Here is a 13,626-nt window from a genome sequence, read left to right as displayed (position 1 = left end):
CCAGTCCAATAAGAAATCCCGATTGGAGATAGAAATGTGTATTCTAATGGTTAAATTTGTGAAAGAGAAAAGCGAGAGAACGTGAAAGGTCAAAAACTAAAGATGGGCATATCCATTTTGACATTGCTTATTAGACAGTGTAATCCATTTTGAAGCATTAGTACTACAACCAAGAGAGAAGCCATTTTGACGCCATAGAAAACAATGTTAAGCAACAATTTTGCGATGCTACATGTTTTCTTCACACACATTTTGACATGAAGGTTTCTATATCAAGAACCAGAGTTAGTACAGCTCAATGAGTGATACACGGATATACAGAGGACTGTAGATAAAAGATGAATAATTACTTCAGTGGGTTGGGGATGGAATATTGAACTGTGGCAGAGGGAACACTTACATGAGAGGAGAATGGGGTGGATTAATGGGTATGCAGCACATTAGAACCAACCCCCGGGCCACGGACCGGTACTGATCTAGAAATTCAAAACTCATTAAGATTTGAACTATGGACACTGCTGCTTTGGGCATGCTCGTTAACTGCGTAAACACTTGGCTATACTCATTCATTTTTACAATATATTCGGTAAGTCTTGTTGTAATACCCAGTGTTTTGAAGTTGATGCAAGTGTGTTTAGGTATCCAAACAGCTGTGTCTGCAAATTTTCCTCCCCCAGATAAGATTTGTGAAAAAAGTTATTTGTGTAAAATGTTATTATAACTTATAACATATTGTAACATTAAGCAACCTCTAATGATATGGAAAAATGTATTCCTGTGTTTTTGCTTTTACAGAAGTCAGAGAATGGAAATCCTGGTAGCCATGAAAAGCCAAGAACACTGCCTTTCCAAAACTGTAAAATGCTCTGTGTTTCATGTTTAGCTGTGTGACAGGCAGAATGTAGGACACAAATGCAGGACTCGAGACACAGAAGGATAAACTAAAGGACGTAGCTTTATTTTGCTGTACAAAACTCAACACTAAATACAAGAGAACTAAACCAGAAATTAGAGACATGAAACTCTAACTAGAAAACTAAAAAAAAACTCAACCAGCAACATAAAACTAGGTATTTACCAGAAGCACGGAGGAAACTCACAGCAAGGCAACAACAGGCAGAGGGACACACCGAGAGATAACAAGGGAATGAGATACAGGAGGAGAGCACAGCTGGGAGTAAGGAGTAATCACACATAACAAGACGGGAAGGAAGAAAAACTGGAAACATTAACAAATGATGCAAGACTGTCAAAGTAAAACAGGAAACCAAGACATTCACAAAGACACAGACTTGACACTGAGACACGGAGATGTGACTAAATGGAGAACTGGATGCATGACCCTGGAGCAGAGAGACAAGAGAAACAAAGTGAGAAACATGGAACACAGAAGAATGAGACAGAACTAAACACACACGATAGACTACACAGGGAGGCACAAATGAGAACAGATTAAATGAACAAGAAGTCACAACCAGAAATACAAATGATTAAAGCAGGAAGAACGAGGAAACTAAACAATAGTAAAATGCAAAAATAAGAAAACTGGAAACACTGAGTCATAGAACCAGCAAGGTGAACCCAAGTCCCACTAAGTAGGTTTGGTTTCTAAAAACACCAAGTAGCTATTGTCTAAACTTCACAGTACTCAGTGAGTCAATACAAAAATATTCCAGATAAGACTCAAACCTCAGTCTTCTGAGTGAAAGTCAGGTGTGTTCATACAACTGCTCCTCTACATCCTATTGTAAACTTTTAAGACACTGCAGGGAAAGTTGAAGTAAAATTTTGTCTCTAACAAAAACTACAAAAGGCTTATGTTATATTTAAAAAAAGTGAGAAGCCGGATAAAGAAAAAGGCAATTTGCTCATCAAAGACCTGGATAAGACCCATGTGACAGGAACTGCACTTGAATATTTATTCTGTGATAACCAATCAGATGCATTTGACAGTGTGGTGTAAAAGGTCCATGTTACCCCCTACACTGACTGAAATTTCTACAAGGTCACTAAAAAGAGAGAATACCAACATGAATGCGTTGTGGGTCATACTGCTTCTTCTTCATCGAGGATGTAAGTGCTTTATTATTTTATTAACGTTATTTTCAACATATAAGTACGTTGGCTTTATCGTTCACTTTTACCTGGTGCTTTCCTGCATCATTGTGACTTAATGTTTTAGGTTTTGTATGTTTTCTTTCAAATTAGACACACTTATTCCAGTAACTACAGTTCAACTCGGTGAACCTGCAACTTTGCTGTGTGACCTGCCTAAGACCGAGTACAGGCGTAGAGTCGACTGGTACAAGCAGAGTCCTGGAGACTCTCTGCAAAGAATTTGGACAGTGAAGGACTCTGCAGAACCTGCCTTTGCACCTGAGTTCAAAAACTCAAAATGGGATGTTAATTATGACAAGAATCTGGCCAACCTGACCATTTTGAGGACAAGACAAGAGGACGAGGGAATCTATCACTGTGGATTCACAGCGTGGCTCCAAAATACCAAATGGACTGCGACATATTTGTTAGTAAAAGGTAATAATGTGATTCTTCTATAACATTTTGCTTCAGCAACTAAAACTTTATCACATAAATACTAAAGATAATAATTTATCAATGAGCATGTTTAGAAAAAAAAATCACTAAACTTTCAATTTAAATATTTTCAAATATTATTAAATTTACCTTTAAGATACATTTGATTTGGGGTTTTTTATGTTTCCAGTGATCCTTAAGTGAAATATATCTTTTAAGTAACACATGTTGAAACTATTGTTCTATTTTTCTTTCAGTATTCTTTATAATCGCATTTGTTAATATATTTATTTTGACAGGAAACACCCAGAGAACATCGAACTATTCTGTTGTTCAAAAGAAAATAGCCCCTCCAGGAGGCTCAGTCACTCTTCATTGTTCACTCCTCTCTAATTTTGATAACAAGACATGTTCCGGAGGTCTCAGTATGTTCTGGTTTAGACAAGGATCAAATCCATCTCATCCTAGCATCATCTACACTGATGGAAACAGACATCATAAATGTGGGAGTAACTCTGCGACTCAGCAGAGTTGTGTTTATCAGTTCAATAAAAGTATTAGCTCCTCAGAAGAAGGGACTTACTATTGTGCTGTGGCCACATGTGGGAAGATATTGTTTGGAAAAGGAACTAAACTTCAAGGTACTGGTTTCATTTAGCTGTTTCTTAGAATATCAGAAAAATAAGTGCCTTTTGTTTCACGTTCATAGTGATTTCATAGAAGATAAAATTTAAAAAAGGTAATTTTGTAATTTATATTGTCCTTAAATTTATTTTTGTTGTTTTTTTACCTTTAATTTAGTTCCTAGGTGCAGCGTGTGGTCACAGAGTGCCACTACAGTTATTTTTCTGCTATGTCCCATCTTGGTTCTGATTGTTGTTGCTTTCCTCGCTTACGCAATCAAGAAAACCAACAGTGATTATTGCAAAGGTAATCAAAGTTCATAGCTGTCTGTGAAGTTAACAAAACGGATGAATGTTACATTTCTAATAATTATTTATATGTTCTATATTCAAGCTACTATCCTGGAGAAAAACTCTGGTGATTTCAAAAGACAACAGGTAAAGTAAATAATGGTACATCGGTCATGTTGTGTTTATTTTGTGTTAAACAATTTTTCATTAGGACTCACAAAAGCTGAGCTAATATGCCTTGAATTCATATTCTAAAAAACATAATTTGTGCATTACTTTGACAATAAGCAATAATCAGATGAAACATTACAGACTGCTTTGGGCCAAAGTTACCATGGACATTTGCTGTGAAACAATTCAAATTTTTTATACAGTCACAGAAGATAACACTTGCTGTGTTCCCTGTCAAAACTCTAACGGAAATATTTTATTTTTGTATGGAGGAAATTTCCCCCAAACTGCACTTGCGTCTGACAGATGAGTGGATGGCGCTCGACACACTCCAATTATCTTTGTAAATCTGTCTCCCTTCCAAGTTGGTCAAATTTACCACTATGGTTTTGATGGACTCTGTTCAAAGCAGAATTTGACATCACCAATCCAGGATATGGCATATTTTTAGGTCCTGCGGTCATCCTGATGACCTTTTCAGCTGAAGGCCCAATTTAATTCTCAGGTGTTGATACGTTTCCATTCTTTGACTTAAATGCGATGGCCTCATCATGGCCTTCCTCTTCATCACTGAATTGCTCCTCATCTGTCATTTCTTGTTCTGGATTATATTCCATGACATCTTCAGCTTCTGACACTTGCTCCTTTAATCCATCCTTACTGCCAGTGTCGTGGCCTCTTTCCTAATCACCTGTCTAGTAATCAAATACGTAATAAAGAGCCGCCCTCAGGGTATATCGACCTGGCATGATGCTGTCACACAGTGACCTGTGAGCATTAAATACCCAACCTATGAGAAAAAGTTAGATACTACTGAAACAATGTTTGTGCTCATATGTGCATGCATTATACATATGGATCAGTGCGTATGTATGTTCATCTTACAAAGGGGGGTGTAACTGAATGCTTGGTCATTTTTGACCAGGAACACCAAGAGTGTACAAATGTTGAATAAAGCATAAAAAAGTGTTTAGTGTGTGTGCATTACTAGTTTTTCTGGTTTTGATGTTTCTAATATTTTTTTTATTTTTCCAGGAAAAGGACACATCAGTGTTTTCTGCTGTCATCTTTACTGTGATACAAGATAAAAAGAACATAAAGGCCGTGAAGAGGCAGCAGATTTCCATGAATTTTGGACCGGATTAGATCTGTTTCCCATGCTTACCCCCACAACACTGAGGATGTTTCCTTAGAGCCAATGGACTTTAATTTTATTTTATTTTTGTATTTCATTTTTTTTTGTTCTGTTCCTGTTAATAATAACATGTTCAGTCAATCACCAGTAAGCTTATTGCATCATCATTAACTATCTCCAAAATAACCTTAATTTAAAAAACAAAACAAAACAGGGGTCCCATCGGTTTTTAAGCATCTGTTAAAGGACTACTGCTCTGGCCTTTTTCTGCCTATACAGAGGATTGATGATGCTAATCAGACAGAAAACCTGCAGTGTCCACAGTCTGCTAGTGACTCTCCTCTCTTTTTTTTCTTTGATTCTTTTACTTTTGTTGTGGAGCGACTAAAAGCTGCATAGTTCATAGCCTGAAATGACATATATGTTTGAATTTATATCATTAATAGCAGGCAGAGTGAGTTCAGTGCAAGTGTGTAGAATTATACTCTTCTTTAATGACATAGTCTTACTTGAGTATAAGATTAAAAAAAAATTCTTGGCATTGTAGTTTTGTTTCAACTTATAGCTTAGTGCTACTTTTGTTCTGGCCAGAGCGTGGAGTTTTGTGTTTGTAATTTAGCCTTGGTCAGTTTGCTTATTATTCACTTCTGTTAACCTTAATGGTATAAATCTATTGTAAATATTAATTATAAATAAATTCATTGTTTGTAAAGTTTTCTTCTTCTTTGCTTAGCAGCACAATAAAAAATGTAGCCAAAACCACAAAGGTAGGTCTGTTTGATAGAGCACTGATACTGGTGTGAATTGTCGCTGAGACGGTGTTAAATTTTTTGCTGCTTAGAAAAGAAAACAAGCAGATAAACAAGCAAAAAACACTAGAATCTGAGCTATAAGTGTCTTTATATTCTATCTTTTTATGTCTTATGCTTGTAGTGAATGCCCCTTTGCATGTCAAAAGAAAAGAGCAAGCAAAGCCACATTCATCAGATACACTGACAGACAAACGTTGTAATGGCCAATTTCTCTGCCTCTTGAACAAACACTGAATCTGTTCACTCACAACAGATATCACTGTGAGCTTTCTCCCTAGATAAAATGCGAGACGAGCCTTAAGGCACTTAAACAGACTAGTTATAAAAAACAAATAGAACTGATCATTTCAGCTACGTTAATGTGCTTTTTTTTTTTTTAAAGTGTCTTTTAAAAAAGAAAATCAACCACAAAAACTGTAACTGTTGTATATCTGCAGACACAGACTGTGATCAAGAACTGCAGCATGACTAAGCAGGTCTCTGTGTGTGCCTTCCTCAAACATGCTCTAACAGCTCCTTGTATTGATGTAAAAGCTAAGCGTAGTTACTATTATAGTGCCGTTCCACTTTTCTTTTAAAAATACATAAAGTGCTACTAGACCAGCTCTTTGAAACCAAAAAGAAAACAGGAAGAAAAGTCCAAACACAGCAATGCTGCTTCTGTGCATCAACTCTGTTTATCTTCATCTTTGCATCCGTCGTGTACAAATAGTTTTGTGCACAGAAACAAAATACTTATTACAACATGGGAGATGATAGACATAAGAGTCTGAGCCTTTATTCAGTCTTTATTTATATTATTTAAAGTATATTTTCAGTTGTTACATTTCTTGTTTGCAGCTGTCTCTACATTTGTAAGCATAGGCTGGACACAGGACTGTCTCAGGAAATTGCAGGTTATTACTTGATTGAACTGTATGATCGTCAAGCAGCAAGTGTAGTTAGACTAGCTCTTTAAATATTTTCTCTTTTTCTTTCGTCATTCAAATGATTGAACATTTTCTTTCTTCTGTCTTTGTAAATTTACCTAAATCTTCCACTGTGTGTACAGATATACAGATTGAAGTCTCAGCTCGTTTATTCACGTTCTCCTATGATTCACATCACATTGCTCTATCACTACATACATTGGTACATATGTTTCAATTACACCAGAAGCTTCCAGGTCAGTTTGTTTATGTTGCACTGTGAGAGTGGTGCTCTGAAGTGAGAGTAGAGGATGGAGAGTGTAACCACAACCACCTCCTCAGCTCTGTATACTAGTGCATCTCTTCCTGCTTAAGTAACGGACAAGCAGGCTGGGTTTGTCATCACCGTTCTTTGCACAATGACAACGTTCAAGTGACAGTAAAGTTGAAAATGTAATCTTAATATCGTGGTCAAGTGCATTATAAAACAGCAAAAATTGTAAAGCATTCAGGCAGGGGAGATTAAGCTTGTTATACTGTAAAATCTCTGTGTTCTGTACTTCTCTGTAATCTCTGTCTCCCCTGTCATGTCTTCTTGTCTCAGTGTCAAGTCCATGTCTCTGGGCCAGTCTCATGTTTCCTGTTTACCTTTTGTAGTCTCATATCTTATGTTCGTTTATTCAGGCGGTTTTATGGAGATGTCAGGTTCAGGGAGTTTCCCACTGCCAAGCCAGCCACACTTGAAAGTTACTGACACTTAGCTGTTGCCGATCAACCCCATGTGAAGAGTTATTTAACAGCTGAGCTGAGCTTCAGTCGAAGCTGGATCGTTGAGAGTCATCAACAAGTGTATGACAGAGTTTCAGAGTGGAGTTGGCAGGTACTCATCGTTTGCTTGTTTAGTTTGCAGACACAAGTGGAGGGAGTTGAGCACTTTTGTACATAAACACCACTCACCATGGACACAGTAGAAGTCACAGCAGGGGAACGGAGAGTGAGCACGAAAGGGGAAAAGGAACTCACACATAGAGGACTGTTGCACTTTTCGTCAGTGTTGTTTCACTGTAAATAAAATCCCTAATTCTGCAGAGAGAGCCCTGCGTTTGTGTCCTGTATCCACACCACCACACTTGACAAGATGGCTATATCCACTGTCATGCCACCTATTGGTTTGTGCTTTTACTGCGGTGAAGGCTCAACTTGAACATGTTGGCTATATTGGCCACCATATCACTGTATGGTGATTATGGTAGCCATGCCATAAATACCCTGTTTGATTTTGCTACAAATAAACAAGATTATGAAATTAGCCTTTTTAAGATCCATCAATCCGTTTTCTTCCACTTAGTTACTTCAGGGTGACAGGAGGCTGGCTGTCACAGGGCAAGTGGTGGAGTAAACCCTGGAGAGGTTGCCAGTTTTTAGCTGTGTCCCAATTCAGGGTCTGCACGCTTGAAGTACGCGCACTACGCGTACTACGTACGGTGCGTACTATAAGTACGAGAAGTGCGGAAGTGAGAGGCTTGTGAAATGGGACGGTATACGCTTCGTCGCGCTGTTCAGGTTGGCTAGCAACCATGATACTAACCGTGAGACACGTTACATACAGCTTTGTTTGACAGAAATGAAGGAGAAAAATGTTTTGTAAGTCATTCATTTTTGTCATGACATCACTTTGATTAGTTGAGTATCTGAGGCTGAGACCACAGGACTGTAAAACATGATTGTTGGGCTTCATTTCTGTGCTGAACAGTCATTTAAGATTAGTTAGTAAATAACAATTAGTTAATGTTGTTCACGAGACTAAAGCAATCTCACTGTGGTAATGTAAATATAATATGGCCAATATTATATTATTGTCAGATTATTATGATATATATATATATATACACACATATCACTGACTTTCAGCTTGTTGTGTTTGTGGATATATGACTGACTTTAATAATTAAACATTCGCACATAAATAAGTGACGTCATATTCAGTACTTTTGACAGTTCACTCTTCGGCCGCTCCATCTTATTAGGGAAATTCCATATACATACATGTCAATTTCAAGACTCAACCCCATCATTTAATTTGTTTTTGATTGAAATTGAATATTACTCGAACTCTCTTAAATTAACTTCCAATATAAAAGGTTTATCCTCGATTGAAATTCATTCAGAAATGTGTAACGAATGAGCTGTCACAACTTTCAAATACAAAGTTGTTATAAAGTCTGTCACATTCCCCCCCCCCCCCCCCCCTTTTTTTTCTTTTTTTCTTTTTTATCGTTTATTTATTTATCCTTCTTATTTCATTGTACTGTATATTGTTACTCTTATTTGCCTTGTATGTCTACTGTACAAATTGAACTGGAATGACTGACTGTTCGCTTTTTATAATTTCAATAAAGTTTTGAAAAAAAAACCCAACCTCTTCGGCCGCTCCCTTCTGCCGTATTTTGCGGCAAAATTATCCACACCCACCGCCGCGCTATGAATTGTGGGATATATGGGACCACGAAGCGTGCACCGGACCACGCTTGAAATTTGGGGAAATCGACGGCGCATTTGGAGTATGCATTTGAAGTACACTTCGAATTGGGACAGCCGTCGTCGCGTGGTGGTGACGTAACCGCACTTAAAATGCGTACTTAAAGCGTGCAGTCTCTTAATTGGGACACAGCCTTTTACATGGGTGACAGGGAGACAACCACTCATTATCACACTGACACGTGTTACTGAATTTAGAATGACCAATTAACCTAACACCATTCATGTCTTTGGATTGGAGGATGAAGCAAGAGTATCCAGAGAGGGCATGCAGATATAGGCCCCAACCTATATTTGAAACCCAAAACCTATTTCATGTCAGGCAGAAGTACTAATCACCAAAGTACCCAACATCTGAAGACTTTAGACTGATTAGTAAGATGGAGTTATGTGATCTAATATGATTAATAAAAAAAGATCTATGCATTTGTTTTCATATTTTCACAGAATTACAAAGAATACAGTCTAGCTGTGGGACTTCACAAAAAGAATAATTTGTGCAATATGTGATTGACCAATTGTAAAGTAAGCAACCTCTGACATCTGTATGAATAAATGCATATAAAATCGTTGCTTGTGTCTTCAGCGCACAGTAACTCAGGTAACATAAAAAACAGAACTTTCTGAGGGGTTTTAAGTATAAAAAGCTCCTTTTAAATCCAGCATCTAACTTGGTTTTACTGGCTAAAGCTAACCAAGCAGAAATGGAACAATGATGAAACACAACATTCAATAGAAAATGAATTAGATTATAATTTAAATGAGTGACTGAATGAGAAACATTTAATTTGCTCTTCAAATACGTGGATGCAACCAATGTAAGAGGGAGAGCTCTTGAATCTGTATTCAGAGATAACCAATCAGATCTATTTGAAGGGTGACATAAAGGGCCCATGTTTCAATGCCTCCCACAGTCAGTCAAGCACCTAAGTCCATAACACAAGGCCTTTACAAGATGATCTTATTATGGATTGCACTGCTCTTTGTTAATCGAGGATGTAAGTGTTTATACAATTTTTTCCCACACATGTAAGCTGTTCCCTGCATTGCTTTGTCTGACTTTTAGATTTTCGTTTTCTATTTAGCTGCACTCGTTCCAGTAACTACAGCTCACCTCGGGGGACCTGTAACCTTCACATGTGTTCTACCCAAGACTGAGACTGGCCGCAGAGACATCCACTGGTATAAGCAGAGTCTTGGAGACACTCTGAAAATAATATGGACACTAAAGGAATCTGTAACACCTAGGTTTGCACCTGAATTTGATAACTCAAGATGGGAGGCTGATTATGATAAAAATGTTAGCAACCTGACGATTTTGAGAACAAATCAAGAGGATGAGGGAATCTATCACTGTGGGTTCACAGAGTGGCTCCAAGATACTACATGGACGGGGACATATTTGTTAGTAAAAGGTAATAATGTGATTTCCTTTCATGCAATTTTAAGATGTTATAAATGCACTTTATAAATGTTAAGAAATGTTATCTCTAAGTACGATTTTTCTTTCCCAGTTGGACATCATCTATATTTCTCAAATTTCTGTATAAATCCAAATGCATCTAAATATATTCATTGTAATCGTTAGACTGAATGTTACAGCTAAAGTTATATTTGAAATATATATATATATATATACAAATTTTCTTTGTAGTATCATTTGTTAATGCGGTTTCATATTCCAAAGGAAACACCCAGAGGATATCAAACTATACCGTTGTTCAGGAGAAGACCACCCGTCTAGGAGACTCAGTGACTCTCCAATGTTCAGTTCTCTCCAGCTCAGTTAATAAGACATGTCCAGGGGGTCTTGAGGTATTCTGGTTCAAAGAAGGATCACATAGATCTCATCCTAGTATTATCTATACTGATGGAAACGGACATCATGAATGTGAGAAAAGATCAGAGACTGAAAAGAGCTGTGCGTATCGCTTCTCTAAGAACATCAGCTCCTCTGATGCTGGGACTTACTACTGTGCTGTTGCCACATGTGGGGAGATATTGTATGGAAAAGGAACTAAACTGGACATTCAAGGTACCAGTTTCTCTCTCAGCTTCTCTTTCTGTCTATTGTTTAGAAAATCAGAAAAATAAGTGATTGTGTAACTTTAATTTTGTCATATATTTATTTTTAATATTGTCCCAGGGTGCAGCGTGTGGTCACAGAGTGCCACAACAGTTATTTTTCTGCTGTGTCCTGTACTGGTTCTGATTGTTATTGCTGTCCTCGCTTACACAATCAAGAAAACCAACAGTGATTATTGCAAAGGTAGTTGGAGTTATTCAGAGTTCTAGATGTTATGAATCTTACATTTGCATTAATTACTTATATGTCCTATATTCAAGCTGCTGTCCTGGAGAAAAACTTTGGTGATTTGAAAAGCCAACAGGTAAAGTACCTAATGGTAGAGTGTGTTAGATTTTCAAGTTTTAATGTTTATAATATTTTTGTATTGTATTTTCCCAGAAAAAGGACACATTGATGTTTTCTGCTGTTGTGTTTACGATGATGAAGGCTGACAAATACAAAAGACAGGATGCAGTGAAGCGGCAGCAGATCTACATGGATGTCAAGGCTTTTGGACTGGATTAGATCTGTTTACCACCCCATCATCCCTTTATGTCATATAACATTGTGGATATTTGCTTAAAGCGAATGAGCTATAATGTGTTGCTGTTCTATACCTCTATCTATAAAAATGTGACCGCATGCATACTGCAACATTTCTAGTGCAGTCTTATGATGAGTTTTTATTTCTTTTTTCTCATTTCATTTAAGTCTATATTGAAACCAGTACTTAAGAAATCAGTGCAAAACAGACATTACTGAAGCTGATTACACCATGACTGAAAAGTCAAAGTAGTTAAAGTGCATACCACATGGATGCTCGCATCATTCCCCTACTGTCTTCCCATTCTGTTAAAAATAAAAAGTGACTGGAAAAGGCGAGTTCAACTGGAAAACCTGATATGTTTGAATTTATGTCATTAACATCAGGTAAAGTGAAACTAGTGCAAAGTTGTAATGTTATGCTTTTCTTTAACAATATATTCCAACATTTTTCAACAGATTTTGAAAAATGTAAGATTTTTTTTAGCCAGGAGTGCTGGCTTTAATTATTTCTTTGAATTGTTCTTTTTCCAGGGTGAAATGATTGTGCAGCATGGATTTTTAATGACTTTCATGCTGTCCTCCCAGGAGCCCAGCATGAGTAGAAGTCTCTTTTTTCCTCTTGTACTTTCCCATTGTAGTGTATATTTCAGTGGGTTTTTTTCCTGTAACGCTACCGATCTCCGACCTGTATCCCCATATCCCCATGTGATGTCTGTGTTGTGTGTGGTCGGGGGGCGGGGGTCCTATTTCACTGCAGGGGAACCTGCACGTGGCGAATAAAGCCTTGCTTGATTGATTCTTAAATATTTTTGTTTTATTACCTAAATCTTTCTACTGTCTGTACAAATATTTAAGTCTTGAATTTGAGATGCAGCATTTTATTTGCTTTTTGGGTTTTCTGTCACTTTGGCACATATATCTCTGTTGAGGAAGAAGCTTTCAGGTCAGTGTGTTTATGTGACACCTCCAGATCGGTGTGTGTTTTGTGACACAGTGAGAGTGGCGCTCTGAAGTAAGCGTAGAGGATAGAGAGTGTGACCACAACCATTACTGGTGCAACTGTATCTTACCGCTTAAATAACTGACAAGCAGACTGGGTGGGTTGTCTCTGATAATGTAGAGTTTGTAACTGTCCTTTGTAAGGAAAAAGATCAAATGACAAGATTTCGAGTATTTTAATATTTTGATCAAGTGCAATAAAAAGCAGAAACGACAGAAATGAAAAATGGTGCAAAGTATTTCAGGCAGACCAGTTTTAGGTTTTTGATACAGTAAATCCTACAATTACATAAAATGCAGTCCACTCATTACCTTTTTCTTTTTTTAAATTTACCCTCTCCATTGGTCTTCCAGTTCAGTTCGTTGTTGAAGTGGACATTCAGGTGAGGACTCCTCCCTGACATCAGCATCCTGTTCCAGGATGACAAGGGCTTTATAATAGTACTCTTCTCTTTGAAGTTGAACATTAATCCTTTGATTTTATCCCTGTGTAGAATTAGATGATTTCTCTCAAGGCACACCCCAAAATATTCCTCTAATGTTCGGCATTCCTCCACCTGGCTGTCAGTTATACAGCACTGCAGGATCGTCTATAGGGAAAATGACCTAGAATTGTTTTGAAGTATGTAGAAGACAAACAGAAATGGAACCAATACTGAGTTTGTTGACCAATATATATATAAGATAATAAGAGAATGCAAAATCACACCTTTTTCACAGCTGTTTTGGGTTTTTTTTTTTGTGAAAACATACTAGGGGACAATCCGAGTTACGATTAGCTAGGTAACCCTCTCACATATCATTTACCACCCTCTCACATATCAATCAATGGCATTCTTCAATCTCATTGTAATCACCTACTTGAATTTGCGAGAGATTAACATTAGACCCACTACCTTCATGTAACCAACAAATATTTCAGCTGCAGCCACCTGAAATGTTGAAATGCAAATTTTATAGATTTTTTATGGTCGCTGCTCTACATTGTCACCTGTCACTT

General features: G+C 37.4%; 1 protein-coding gene and 1 long non-coding RNA gene across 2 annotated transcripts; both read left to right on the top strand.

Moving 5' to 3' along the window:
- The first annotated feature begins 2,014 nt into the window (after positions 1 to 2,014).
- Positions 2,015 to 5,636, top strand: LOC113028533 (uncharacterized). Its single transcript, XM_026178892.2, has 6 exons — positions 2,015 to 2,073; positions 2,209 to 2,535; positions 2,835 to 3,176; positions 3,337 to 3,465; positions 3,553 to 3,596; positions 4,656 to 5,636. Exons 1-6 carry the CDS (start codon positions 2,031 to 2,033, stop codon positions 4,764 to 4,766), a joined length of 996 nt encoding a protein of 331 aa, XP_026034677.2. The 5' UTR covers positions 2,015 to 2,030; the 3' UTR covers positions 4,767 to 5,636.
- A 5,482-nt stretch (positions 5,637 to 11,118) lies between these two features.
- LOC113028528 (uncharacterized) lies at positions 11,119 to 12,431 on the top strand. Its single transcript, XR_013910459.1, has 2 exons — positions 11,119 to 11,403; positions 11,481 to 12,431. It is a non-coding gene; the product is annotated as an uncharacterized LOC113028528 (long non-coding RNA).
- Positions 12,432 to 13,626: the final 1,195 nt, after the last annotated feature.

Source organism: Astatotilapia calliptera, chromosome 2 (genome assembly GCF_964374335.1).
Source record: "Astatotilapia calliptera chromosome 2, fAstCal68.1, whole genome shotgun sequence".
NCBI classification, from domain to species: Eukaryota; Metazoa; Chordata; class Actinopteri; order Cichliformes; family Cichlidae; genus Astatotilapia; species Astatotilapia calliptera.
This window is presented reverse-complemented; position numbering and strand designations above follow the sequence as displayed.